This window comes from Anabrus simplex, chromosome 1 (assembly GCF_040414725.1).
Source record: "Anabrus simplex isolate iqAnaSimp1 chromosome 1, ASM4041472v1, whole genome shotgun sequence".
NCBI classification, from domain to species: domain Eukaryota; kingdom Metazoa; phylum Arthropoda; class Insecta; order Orthoptera; family Tettigoniidae; genus Anabrus; species Anabrus simplex.
This window is the reverse complement of record NC_090265.1, coordinates 1,331,084,642-1,331,099,670: the sequence shown is the minus strand read 5'-3', so window position 1 is coordinate 1,331,099,670 and position 15,029 is coordinate 1,331,084,642. Positions and strand designations below refer to the sequence as shown.

At 36.9% G+C, this 15,029-nt stretch overlaps 1 protein-coding gene across 1 annotated transcript in view; it reads left to right on the top strand.

The window, feature by feature from the left end:
- Positions 1 to 15,029, top strand: part of unc80 (unc80, NALCN channel complex subunit) — a 1,117,323-nt gene that overhangs the window by 471,427 nt on the left and 630,867 nt on the right. The window contains exon 16 of the mRNA XM_067137759.2: positions 11,206 to 11,351. Coding sequence (XP_066993860.2) covers positions 11,206 to 11,351 — 146 coding nt within the window. The remainder of the gene's footprint in view (positions 1 to 11,205; positions 11,352 to 15,029) is intronic.

The window sequence follows — 15,029 nt, the reverse complement described above, 5'->3', positions numbered from 1 at the left end:
TGGCACATAAATAAAGAGACACAGTCCAAGGATGTGCTATGTTAGAAAATAAGTTCTAGAGTAGTTAGAGTTACTGTACACGACAGTTTCTGTTGGTAATTTAATATTGTGTGAAATTAATTAAGTCCACACGTCATGTTCTATTTGTGAATGTCCAGTATATAACTTCGAACTTCACTGATTTCGTACGTGTTATACTTCGAAATGTCTGTAAATTATATCGTAGTCGCGGCACAATAGACTACTTACGGTGCGACGTCCTTTTTCAAGTACGATGGCAATTTACTATCCCGTAATTTCGTCTCCGCGAAACACGACGTAAAGTACTGTCTTCGAGACTGCACGAACATACTATGCGAGGGCCAGTCTCCCCTCTCTCTTACTCATACACATACTACACTGCTAGACTGGACTGCTTGCAATGAACTGAACTGAACTCAACACCACCACCTGTTAACCTTGACCCAGTGGCATATATAGCTGGCACTGGGAGGGGTAGTTTCTCTCGGCCATATGACCGTGAGTGCGTAATTTCTGTTAGATTTTAAATCATTATAACTCAGCAACCATGGGATGGATTAATTTGAAATTCACAGGGATTAATTTTTATGACGTCCGCTACAATTTAGCGTTTGTTCCATTAAAATTGGTACAGGCGTTGAAAACTTGCGAAAAGAAAGATATTTTCGAGAAATATCTCTAGGGGAGGTGAGCTTTGAACGATAGGTGACGTCACTTGACTCCGCCTAGCGCACTCGTGGAGTCTAGTACATACTGGAACATTCTTTTACTTAGATGTTCATACGTCGGACGGATCTTACATGCTGGAACAACGTTTCTTTTGATAACTATGGACCAGGGCCTAGGCTTTCCTGGTACATCTTCCCCTTGGTTGGACGAAAAGAAAATACGCAGGATTTTCTTTTCCAGGCTTTACTCTTCCTGTGGTACATATTGTTTTATGTTGGCTGAGTTATAAATACCCTCAAAAGTGCCATCCAATCTTACAATTTCATAAGCCCCGTTTCTCAATACAGTGCGGACACGGTAAGGACCTACGAATAGTGGACAGAACTTAGCGTAAATCCTTCTCTCAGGGTTGGAGGTAGCTGGTCTCCGTATTAAAATAAGGTCTCCAGGATTTAATGGTCTTCTGAACTTCTTATTATGCTGGCGTCGTTCTCTGATGGCAGCTGCATGTCTTAACCTGGTCAGCGCGTCGTTGATCTTAACTTGCTGCTGCACGATAGTATTTGGTAGAGCTAGTAAAATTCTATCCCAAGGTCGCTCTGGTTTTTCCCATGATGTAGGCTGAGAAGAATGTCATTAGTAGATTCATGCACAATAGAGTTTTGCATTACTGGCAAGACCTCGATCCACTTCCAGTGATGTTCGCTACAATAAATTCGGCAGAATTTAGCGAGTTCTCTCATTATCCTTTCAGCAGGGTTTGCTTCCGGGTGCCTAATAGAATTCATGATATGACGGATGTTAAGTTTTTTAAGGCCTGTTGGAATTCTACGGAAGTGAATTGCGTTCCATGATCCGTTAGTAAGTATTCAGGCTTTCCCATCTCAGGGATGATGTTCTTTTTCAGTCTCCTTAAGATGTTACCGGCGTTAGCTTTCTGGATAGGCAACAGCATAGTATATTTGGAAAAGACATCCACAACTACAATGACATGTCTGTTCCCCCTGGTCGCCTTTGGCAAAGGGCCGTACAGATCGATTGCCATTATTTCTCCGGGCTTTTCCGGGATCAGCGGTTTAGGAAGTTCCTTGAGGAGATAATTATTTGATTTGATCCGCTGGCATAAATCACAGGACCGCAAAATTCTCCTAGTGTCTCGCCTAAGATATTCCCATGTAAACCTTTCCTTAATAAGGTTGAGAACTTTATCCGTACCAGCATGACCTGAGATTGAGTGGCAATGCCATATGATAGCCTTCCTGATTTTGACAGGTGCATAAATCCTGCATTGCGTCTTAGCTAAGTCTATGTACTTCATAAGAATCCCATCCCGTAAACAGAAGTTTGAAGAAAGTCGTTGGAGACGTGTGAATTCGTCATCATCGGCGAGAATTGAACCTGATAAAAATCGAATTAATTCCCTACAATTGGCGTCTCTTCGTTGCATCTGGGCAAGGTAACGCAGTTTGCGAAGACATTCTTCGTCATCATCAGTCATGACGTTAACCTCGTGAACTTCAATAACTTCAGCAGGGTTGCGACTGAGGGCATCTGCTAAGGCATTCTTCCGACCAGGCCTATGTATTACTGTGAGGTCAAACTGTTGAATAAAAAGAGCCCATCGGGAAACTCTCTCATTCGTCATGTCAGATGACAGTATGAATGTCAGAGCTTTATGGTCTGTGTAAATCATAATGGGATAGCCGTAGATGATTTTCTTCCAATACTGAAGAGAAAAAATAACAGCCAGAGCTTCGAGTTCAGTTATGGTATAGGACTTTTCGTGAGGTCGTAGTTTTCTACTTAGAAACGAGATGTAAAGTCTGTGATCGGGATCTTCAGGTTTCATTTGATACAGCACTGCGTCTATTCCTACAGAGCTGGCATCACACTCTATGAAGAAGGGAAGAGAAAAATCTGGGTAAACTAGTTTAACAGAGTTCTTCAACATGTCCTTGGTGGCAAGGAAAGCTCGTTCACATTCCTCAGTCCACTTCCATCTATTATTCTTAAGTAGTAGTTGCTGAAGAGGAGCTATCGTCTCAGTGTAATCTGGACAGTGTTGAGAAAAGAACTACCGAGCTCGATAGCTGCAGTCACTTAAGTGCGGCCAGTATCCAGTAATCGGGAGATAGTGGGTTCGAACCCCACTGTCGGCAGCCCTGAAGATGGTTTTCCGTGGTTTCCCATTTTCACACTAGGCAAATGCTGGGGCTGTACTTTAATAAGGCCACGGCCGTTTCCTTCCCATTCCTAGGCCTTTCCTATCCCATCGTCGCCATAAGACATATCTGTGTCATTGCGACGTAAAGCAAATAGCAAAAAAAAAAAAAAAGAAAAGAACTGACGAAGTCCTAGGAACTGTCTCACGTTTCTAATGCGCTGAGGTCTAGGAAAGTCAATGATACTCTTAATCTTGGCAGGGTTAGGTTGAATTCCATCACCACTAATTACATGTCCTAAGAATAATACTGATGTTTGGAAAAGTTGACTTTTCTGGGCATTTATCTTGAAATTCTTCTTCTCCAATTACTACAGGACCAGATTGACATCTCTCACGTGCTCTTCGAAAGTTCTCGAGGCAATCAAAATATCGTCAACATAAATCGTAGTTATGTCCTTTACATCATCCGATAAGTGTTTTTCCAAGGCTCTGATCAGAACAGCTCCCGAGTTTTTAATACCAAAGGGCATTTTGTTGAAAACATAGGTTCTATTTTCAAATAAGAAGCCTGTGAAAAGCCTACTTTCAGCATCCAATTTTATGTGATAATATGAAGAAGTTCCGTCAAGGCAACTAAAGAAATTCATGCCGTGGAATCTTCTGATGATATCCTTAAGCAATGGAGGACGGTCATATTCTAATGTCAGTCAGTCATTTAAGACCCTCGCATCAAGGCAAATTCTGATACTGCCGTTAGGCTTACGCACTATGGCCAATGGATTCAAGTACTTAGTTACGCAAGGCGAAATTATCCCATCATCTGTCATTTTACGAATTAAGTCACGAACTTCTTCTCGATATTTTTCGGGGACGGGATATGGTTTCTTCTGATAAGGGGACAAGTCATTTACATTAAGATGATATTCGTAGCCAGCTATCTCTCCAGGCTTGTCATCGAATACACATGCAAATTTTTGTAGAACATCATTTTTGGCCTCCTCCAATTTTACTTTAATTTCCGGATCTTCAACCATACTGGCTATAGACATTATATAATCCGGACCTATAATGGAGTTCTCATTGAATAGGGACTCTGCATCGTCCCCACTTTGGTCACCCTTTCTACATTCTGCTTCGCCTGGCGCAACCTCGCTTACAGCGGGCCTGATAATGTCACCACCGGCTTCTTCGAAACGGGCTCCATTCTCTTGAACTTCCAGGTCACTTCGTCCTACCAGCTGTAGTCCTACGGAACTATTCTTTAATCGTACGAGGTTGGCATCATAGTCAATGGTTCCTTTGTATTTGATCATAAAATCTGATCCAAGTATTAAGTTGAAGTTAAGACGTGATACTACCAAAAATATGTGTTCGAATGACTGACTGTTAATTTCAAATTCTAAAAATGCCTGGGATTTACACTTAACAATTTTATCAGGAACTATCCCTCTTACTTTGATCTGTTGCCTTCTCCCTCCCTGGCTGCTGACTGTCCCAGTGCTCGTCCACCACCCGCCTTTTATAGCCGAACTTGGGCGTGCGTGTAATGGAGCAAGCACTGGGTGAAGCCCGCGAGCCAGTGAGGGATAAAGGCGACGAAGCCGGTGAAGCCTGACTCCGCCAGTGCTTTATTATAAATTATTTTAAATACAAAGGAACATATTATAATGACTGTGGTTTAAATACATACAAGAGAAATACAAAAGAAATGACAATAGCAAACACAAAGAAAATCAAGAAACATGCTAAGTTTAGATATGCAACCTGATCGGCGGCCGCTCGTTCCCATTGGTAGACTTGATGGGTGTTTCCACAGTTGACAGGATCCGGGTCCTCTCTGGGGCTGGCAAACCCGTCAGAGAGCATGTCAGGATGCCGGCCGGCGTTGGGGACGGGTTCCGATGTTCGCGGCGGCGTCTCCTGTCCCAGAGCCTGCGAGTCAAGTAGGTGCTGTGTTCAGCTTGGACCCCCGAGTGCCGCGGCCCCGTCCTCTTCCTCGTCTGCGACTGACCGGGGTAGGCCGAGCCACTGGTTGAAATGTGAAGCCCTCTGGCATCCAAGCTAGGGACTCGGATGTCGCCTGGTCGAGCTGTATCGCCTGCGCCCAACCGCGACTAGTAGCGATGTACAGCAAATTTGCCCTGGTGGCAAAGTACGTCTTCTGTGGACCATCGAGGGTGTCCCACGCAGATAGGCCCCAAAGGACCGATTCGATGTCGTGCCGATCCCTGCCGGCTGGTAGCAGGAGGAGCTGCTGGTCCAGATGTCGGGCCAACTGGAGAACCTTGACAGGATCGGGATTCAGCCATCCGGATGTCACTTCGCGTGGTCTCAGCTGTCGCCATACAGAAGATTGGTTTTGCTGTGGTGGCTGTGGAGGATGATCCAGATGTGGTTGTTCCATCATGGTGTCGTCGTGATCGTGCTGGGAGGTTTCTTCGTAGGTATCTAGTTGATCGAGTCGTTGTTGGAATGTTGCTTGTTGTAGCGACAGGTTTTGGACCATTGACCTGATCTCCTGGAGTGCTTGTAATGTTGTGAGATCGGTCGTCGCTGAGGTCATTCGAGGTGTGTGACCTGTTTCCTCCTGGTCGTGACGTTCGACGGAGGTGCCTCTGCTCCTGGATCGAGTCTTGGGTGCTGGAGTCCGTTTCTGCTCTGGAAATGTATCTGGGATGGTGGTCTGCTTGGACATGCCCAGCTGAGGCTTCTTGAGTAGCCGACGTGGTCTACTCCTGGATCAGTCGACGTAGAGTTGTTGCCTTCTCCCTCCCTGGATGCTGACTGTTTCTTTTGATAACTATGGACCAGGACCAAGGCTTTCCTGGTACAGTATGAAGAAGAAGAAGAAGAACATGAAGTACTAAGGACAAAGAACTAAGAGGAACTAAAAGAAATAACTGATGATAAGGATAATTTATGCAGCAACAATTGTAACATCTGGATTTCATCAATTCTTTATACACCCCGACATAAGAGTCTCCTAGCTCAATTCATTTGAAACCTTCTTTATTACATGGATATTAGCTCCGGTAGATGTGTACAGATAACAATTTGGCTTTAGCAACATGAGACCTGAATGAAATTTAGATTTTAAGCATATTTTCGATAATTATATGTCGTCAAAGGTGATTGAGTTGGTGTTGTATTTGTATTGTAGAGTATGAGAAGGAGTGAAAATAATAAGTGTTTTAGAATTGAGAAACAGAATAATCCAAAAAGAATATATGTCGGTACTTGATAAAGGTAGTATGTTAGGTGAATATGAAGACAGTAAAATTGAAGACAGTAATATTGATATAGTCATACAGGATTCTAATCATCCTAATAATCAAATGGAAAATATGTCATAAGTCTGCTAAAGTAGTTTATTGAATTGTAGAAAAAGAAGAAGATGATGATGATGATGATGATAGTAGGGATTATCAAAATAGTATGGCAAATGGGAATAATGATAATTTTATGAAACTGTTATTAGAACAGAAGAAAGGATTAGCAATGGAGACAAGGAAGAATTTTAATGAATTAACTATTACAACGGGGGATTTAAGCAAGAAAGTTATTGATCAAGGAGAAGAATTAAGTCAAAAGATTGAGAATCAACAGAAGGAATTTTGTAATCTAGGAGACTTGCTTACTGGAAAGATAGAAGAAAGATTTTTAAGTGTACCGGTAAGTAAGGAATTAAAGGACCACCAGGTAGAAGTGGAAATAAGATTAAGACAACATGGAAGAAAGAAAAGACAGGGAAAATAGATTAAATTAAAGCAAGACAAGGTGTTTTAGAGAGTAAAACAGAAAGTCAAATAATCCAATTATAAGACCAATATTTACAAATGAAAAAATGAAAAAAATTGAGTTAAAATGTATTATTGATGAGAAAGTAGAAAATGTAAAATCCAGTGCAAATGAAAACATTCTTCTTCTTCTTTCTCTTTTCCCTTTATACCCATGCAGGTGTCAAGTAAAATGAAAATATTCTAGGAGTTAAAATTAATATTGATATTAAAATTAAGGAAACACAGGAAGGAACTGAGAAGTTAGAGATAGATGATATTAAATTAGAGTCTAAGGGAATAAATATTTCACAGGTAGCTCAGCAGATTGAACTAATTAAGGAAAGTGGATTGCCATGTTATAGTAATAGACAATTGAATCCAATAGAATTTTTAAAAGTGATTCAGAGGAAGTTAGGTTAGCTGCTTGCATAGAGAAATTGGAGACAATTAAGCATATGGAACATTTGTTAGAAAGGTTCGCTTCTTTAGGTTATGTAGGAACAAATGACGGACATTACAATAACTGTGAGAAGGGTGGACAAAGACGAAACAATTCAGTGGAATACTGTTGGTACCCTGATCAGAATACTTAAAATTGTAACCACAGAGGTTTGGAAGAGATAACCTATGGTTGTAATAGAGCTTGTGAGTTGAGAAGAAATGTAGAAAATAGGGACCTAAATGAACAAGCACCGTTAGGAAATCATAATCGGAACCGAGAATCTCCGCTGCTGGAGAGAAATTTGAATGCATAAGGAACAAGTGAGAAGGGTCAGATAACTTGTTTCCTAATTATTAACATTAAAATCACACTTACATATATCATCAGTCAAAAAATTATAGGTTAAATGTTTATTTCCACATTACATCTTATACATGTTTTGAGAACATCAATGTCCTCTTCTTGAGCAGATATCCAAATTGCCAAAAACTTTTAGACCTATTATCTATAATATTATAATATACATCATCATCTGGTTACGAAACTATTTATAACCTGTAAAGTTACTCATTTTAACATCTCCTAGTTAAACTACTATCACTGTTAATAATAGAACAATACACTTTCTTCTACTTACAATCCAGCCTTCTCAAAATAACAACTACTCATTGTGCTAAAATAAGTGTTTATTTCACTCAAACTTATAATAACCTTCCACTCAGAGTTTGCGTCTTCTACCAAATGCAGCATCTTCCTCTGCTATAAACTGTCCTTGAGCCAACACTAACTAAATATGTGTCTGTCCTCTTACCATTAAACTATAACGAAATAAAAAGTCTCTCTTAAATCCCATCATTGATATTCCAAACTTCGAAAATATATGTATGAATGACTTACATGTCAGTCAGCTGTACATGTATAAACACAGTCGACGTTGTTTTCTGTTATTGTCATAGGGCAACATGCAAGCCAGTTGAACAACCTCCAAACTGCGTCAATTACCTTTATCTCATTCCTCCAACAGCAAATATCATATGTGTATTCATCTTCATTGTCATTGTCGTTTACTGTCTGCTGACAATTACTTAATATCTTGTTAGCATTCATTTACGTGATCAAAATTCTTCAATTTTAATAAATACACTATCCCGTTTCTTATTCTCCTTTTCTCTTTCTTTTTAGACTTCCATAATATTTAATATCACCAGAGACCTATAATTCATGACATTCGTATTGAGCTACAGTTTTCTGTTGAGGAGTTTCCCCTTCTTTTTAGTGCACTTATCAACAAGGAACATATACATAGTACTTTGCTCAAGGTTTTAATGCTATTAATCGCCTGCAAGTAGATTACCACAACATAAAGACATAGTGTGTTCCTACAGATGAAGAAGAAGACCTCCACCAAGGAAAATAATGTGTGTTTACAAACTTTTTATCAATTCATTACATGTATTCTTAATTCAATGTGTATCCTGTCAATTTATATGGTATTAAGCTGGAGATGGTTCTTAATAGTAAACAAAAGATGTCCTTATGACTAAGCATCATCAATGACAATATAATAAATTGTAAGGATTGAAAGGTGGAAAGTTCTCGACCTTATTTAGATAGTGTCAATGCGGATATATAATAATGAAGTTTATCAGGTGCAATAGGCCTATATCTGTGGAAGGCAACGTAAGTCAGGATGAACATAGTTTGAATTTATGCCGATAGAGTGTACGTCATCATGGCTAATATGAGACATTCACTTAAGAAACTTTTTTTTAAATATAAATGTTGTGGTCATGAGAGATTCATTGTATTTTTCTTGTAAAGAAGAGATAACAATCTATAACTGGTACCAATATCAGCTGTTAAAACATTCTAGTTTATTCAGTCTTACTATGAATGAAAGGTAGAATAGGGATTCTATATATATATAATTATAGGACTCCAGTGATATTAAATATTATGGGAGTCTAAAAAGAAAGAGAAAAGGAGAATAAGAAACAGAATAGTGTATTTATTAAAATTGAAGAATTTTGATGACGTAAATGCTTCCAACCGATGGCTGCCAATCCCTGCTTTATTCTGATACTATTCTGACAATTAGTAAAATATTTACATTTTTTCAATGTTCTTTGTATGGATCAGTTGGTAAGTTGATGACAGTTGAGGAATTCAGGATCTTGAAACATACCTTGCAAAAGTTGTCACAAGATAGTGAATTATCTTTCAGAAAATTTCACCTTTTTTTTTTTGTTTGTAAATTTTAGATTGATGGTGTTCCCTTAATTTGTTTTTTAAAAACATATTTTTCATCAATATATATATATATATATATATATATATATATATATTAGTTACTTGAGGGGAATAAACAGTTTATTTGATAAGTATAATCTAATTGTTTTTAAATTTGAGATTTTTTACTGCAAACTGTATCATAAAAGCAGTTACAGTGGGTTATAACATAGATATATGCTATCACAGACATGTTTTCTGTAGAACTTTTTTAACTGAACAATTCTTACCCTCATAATATAGGTGCATCTTTAAGGGTTTAGCTAACAAAAGCTAAAGAAAGTGCACGAACGACCATATTTTCTTCGATTTGCTTCACTGAAATCACTACTGCTCCGCTTCCTTTGGTCATAGATGAATCTTTATACATATACATCTTTCTCAAGATATGCTTAATAGAATGGTGAAAACCACATCAAAATACATCCAATCATTCTTGAGTTTAACCATCACAGACAGATAGATAGACAGGATCAAGATCTTTATTTTATACTAAGCAGAAATACAGTTTTACCTTGCCAGCTATGATAACAGAGATATTCATGAATTTAGACTTTTGTTGCATAGTCCATGTCAACACTAAGCAGTGACAATATGAATATATTGTTCAATTGTGTTAACTGGTGATAGTGATTGTTTTCATCATGATTTTCTTAAATTGAAAAATCACGTGGTCATATCAACAAAGCAAATTGTGAAGATGATCATCAAAATGAGAAAAAATCATGAAGGAATGATTGCTTGAAGAACAAGACTTGAGGGAGTAATGAAAGGAGGAGATAGGACTCCCTTTACATTGGATGTCCTAACATCACAGAATAGGAATATGAAGGCCTGCAATATTGAAAGCCCATTAAATTGATCAATAAATGACATTACTGCTGCATGCTATGTGAGCTAAAGGAGTTACCTACCTGAGCAGAGCGGTCTATCTGAATAGGGTGGGAAGTAATTGGGCAGTTGTTTTAGCATGCTATTTCTCTGGTTCAAACCTGTTCTGATAATTACTGGTATGTGACACACTATTTCACCATAATATTCCAGCTGTTCTATCCCTGCTATGGGGTGCTGATAGGAATGGGGAGTAAGCACACTTAATGGAAAATGGCAGAGCAGTGTTCACCACTGGTGGCCAGGTAATTCCAGCTCTAGAACTCGGGTAATTTTAGAATTTCAGTATAGTACTGTTCAGAAAAAGTGAGAAACTGTTCCAAATGGTTAATATTGTGTTTTGATAATACTGATGTCATTATAATGACCTATGTTAAGTTCAGTGTAATATTTGTCTATATTTATTACAACATCACAGGAAAATGGATGGGAGGATTTTAATTGAACTTTGTATTTCAGTTTAGAATAAGGTTGAGTAGGATCTTAGCTATAAGTTGTTAAAAAATTTCAGCATGTGGGTGTGCTTCAGAAGGGGCCTAAAACGTAAAATCCTATGTATTCTATGTATCCCTCTTACAGTTAGTTTAATATGAAAATAGCTACTAATTTTTATTCTATACCTTGTTCTGATACAATGAAAAGTAAGGGAATAATCATGTGAAAGTTAAAGTCCAGGGGTCGGTAACTAACTCTGTAGACTGTAAAGGCTTTATTCATCCATTAGTATTTTTTAAATGTAAACTTGATATTTGGTTTTCTTTCATACTGGAAGGAAGAGATCAAATAAAGATCAGTAATAATGCAAAAGATATGAAACTACAAAGGGCAACAGAAAGCAAGGACAAGCCACATCAAAATCTAGGCAACAATATGAAGGGTGGACAATGATCTTTATTCTAACATTATTACCTGCAAGAAATGAACTAGTGATATTTTTGGATTGCTTTTAGGAGTACCACCGCAGCTTGGACACGGGAGATGACCATTTATCCAGACCGTGCTCAGCTTTTGCGAAAATTTTTGAAGGAAAGTCAGAGCAAGACAAATCTAAACATGCTGCAACCTTAGTGAAAGGGAAGAGTATGCCTAGTCTCAGGTATTAATTTCTTAAACTTGTTTCATTATGTATCTGCTGAGTGTTTACTTCATTGCTGTTTGATACAGTTTATCTTCCAACCAATGGCTGCCAATCCCTGCTTTATTCTGATACTGTTCTGACAATTAGTAAAATATTTACATTTTTTCAATGTTCTTTGTATGGATCAGTTGATAAGTTGATGACAAGCGAGGAATTCAAGATTTTGGAACATACCTTGCAAAAGTTGTCATAAGATGAATTATCTTTCAGAAAATTTCAACTTAATTTTTGTAAATTTTAGATTGATGGTGTTCCCTTATTCTGTTTTTTTTTTTTTTAACATATTTTTAATCAATGATCTTTATCCTAACATTATCGATAGGTCAGTAAAGCATTGGTGTCAACCATCATATTAAGAGTCATTCCAAAGTAAGCTCCCTAAGAAGCCACATCTTCTTCCCCATAAAATCAAAATCACCTTATTTGCAAATGAGGTGTCTACCTCAGTGGCAAATGGTACATAAAAATACATTATCATGCACTAAATTTGAAATTAACAACAGAAGGAGACATTTTCCTAAAATACAGCATTATACAATTTACACTAACAATTTTTCTATTAAACACACAGCTCATCCTTAATAAATTTATATTATTTACAAAATTCTACTCATAATATCTTCTGTAGTTACAAACATAATCCTCTCATATACAGTATGTGGAATTACTTCAAATAATACTATACTACTGCAATAAGATTAAAATTTGCATTGCATTTATTTTTTATCCATTTTGGAAATTAACAGTCATACAGAAGCATGTGAAATGCATATGAATTTACAATAGAATAGAATAGAATACTCCCCTCCCCCAGTCTCGGATTGTCCAAAACTGGTAAAGGAGTATATTGTACTCGAAAATATGATTTGGCACATGCATATACAACATAAAACATGTACAATTAAACTTATTCATTATTTCAATCTATTCCTAGATTGTATTTTTTTTTCTTTTCAAATTATTCATTAACTTTGTTATATAGTCTAGGACAGGCATGTATCTTACCCTCCTTAAGCTGTATTAGTGCTTAAAATGTCTAATTTTTCAATGAATTGAATAACTGGAAGAATGCCTGAGTGCCTGTGTTTAATTCACATACGGTTTAATAGTTAACTTGAAAAAAAATGAACATTGACCCTACAGTACAGCAATTTATGTATTGCTACATTTAATAATGTCTTTTCACCTACACATAATTATGTATCATCTCCTTCCTTGTTTTCTCTTTTTTTTTTCTCTTTTAATTTCTTTTCCCACATTCCTCTTATATTATAACAAAATTTACTGTTTTTCCCAATACCTTCCGTTCTCTGTCTATTAATTTAGCAATGATGTAAAAACTTCATGTTCATTATCGATTCTACTTATATCCTTTCCATCAGTATTTTTCTCTCTTAACTTTCTTGTTTCTTTACAGTCTTTTAGTAAGTGAACAACTTCCATGTCCTTATTGCATAAAATGAAGAGATTTTCCTCGTTTTTTGTCTTAGAGCTTTATTCTTATATATTCCCATCAGCCACCAAATTATCCCTCTCATTTCCCTGTTTTGTTAACATTTCGGTCCTTACTGTCATATTTTCACTTACAGTATTTTACAGAATTCAACCAGTGTTCTCTTGTTGTTACAGTCTGACCTTATTGTTTGTTTTTCAATGTCTTTCATTCTTTGGTCCTCCATTTTATACAATCCCTTGTCATTTCTTGATAAATTTATTTCCCAATAGTACCCCAATTCCTATGTCATCCAGTAGATTTTTCCCCTCCATTCACCCATTAACCCTCATTTTGATGTTTCATTTCTTCTGGTATGCTAACCTTAGAATTTCACCCCCTGCCCTGTCTTTAGCCTCCACCAATATTTAATTATTCGTTTAACAATATCCGCCCTACACTTATCCCTTCACGCATTTTTCTCACTCCACTATTTGCAGTACAGCTTGGCAGTCCCATTATTATTTTGGCAAATTTACTTATAACTATATCTAATGTTAAAATTCCATCATCTACTCCCCATATTTCTGCTCTATACAATAACTTTGTTTTAACTACTGAATTAAATACATTTTCCGGAACTCCATATTCGATGTTCAGCATCTTTTTGTCCCATATTTATATACTAGCCAGAGTGCATACTCCCTTCATTTTAGCTCTTTTTATCTGTTCTGACAATCTTCCATTGCTGCTTATGATCATCCTTATAATTTTGTCTTACCCATCCGCCACTGTTCACTTTTTGGGAGTTTGTCTCCCCTTTTACACACCATAACTCTGGTTTTCTTTGGATTGATGTTTTGATTCCACTCGTAACAGTAATTTACTATCTCATTAATACTGTTTTGCATTTTGATGGGGTTAATGCGAGCAGCAGGATATTGTCTGTGAAGATGAGACCTAGAATATCTTGGTTCTCAAGACATGGAAATGCTCCTTTCTCAAAGTGTTCTGAATGGAAAATGTCATTAATAAATAATAAAAACAATATTGGTGTTAATCTGCAACCTTGTTTGAGACCAAGTTTTGAAAAAATCTCTCCCACTACTACCCCATGTTTCACTTTGATAGAACATTTAAATTCCTCATATGTATTTTCAATTGCCCTTATCATCTTCCTTGATATTCCGAGATGGCTCAACTTACAGACGACAGACCATCTACTCACTGAGTCAAAAGCTTTCTCTAAATCGATTGCCATGATGTAAAGTTAGCCTCTTTACTTCTTCATGTATTTATCCATTAATGTTTTCACAACCATTATGTTGTCACTAGTCCTCATACCTTTCCTAAATCCTGATTGGAGTCCCGAAAGGACTGAGCACCCCTCTGCCCAATTCATTAGACTTTTTTGCCAATATCCCTGTATAAATCTTACTTAGCAAATCTAGTAACATTATCCCTCTATAGTTACCTGGATTTCATCTTTCACCCCGTTTCTTATGTATAGGACAAATAACTCCCTCCTGCCATGATTTTGGTATCAACTTGTGAAAATTTAAATTTATAATTCCTCCTTTACCATACTGTAATCGTCTTTATTAATAAGACTACATTAAACTATATTGGTGATACATGTTTATGGGACATCTTCAGTCACACATAAAATCATTGGAAATATGGTAAGGACACATTAAAATTAGTGAATAAAAAGTCTGTGAACCTTGTGAAATGGTGTATTAATGTCTTGTCAATCTTGAATCTAAAAATAGCACAACATGAACATAATGTGAATCATGATGTCCAGTTATTGCACTGTTTAAAATGTCTTTACATGCATCGAATTACACAGATATAAAATACATGAGTGGCTTTGTGAAGGTGCATAAAGAGAATATACCTATAAGACTTATCATCATCAATTTCAAAAATAGCCCTGTATACAAGATGTCTAGATTTACACACATTAAAAAAAAAATATAGATTTGAGGGTAATAAGTCTATTAAGAATTCCAAAGAATTTTGTGATCATACCGAAGATTTAAACTTGCAATCGGACCAGAAGATGTATTCATTTTATGTCAAAAACATGTTCCCAAATATTCTGATATCAAAAACGATAAATCTTGTAAAGAGCAATCCATTCAAGTACAGTAATTTAAGTAGGCAAGAGGTAGTGGATTTTATTAATATCTTGGTGTTCA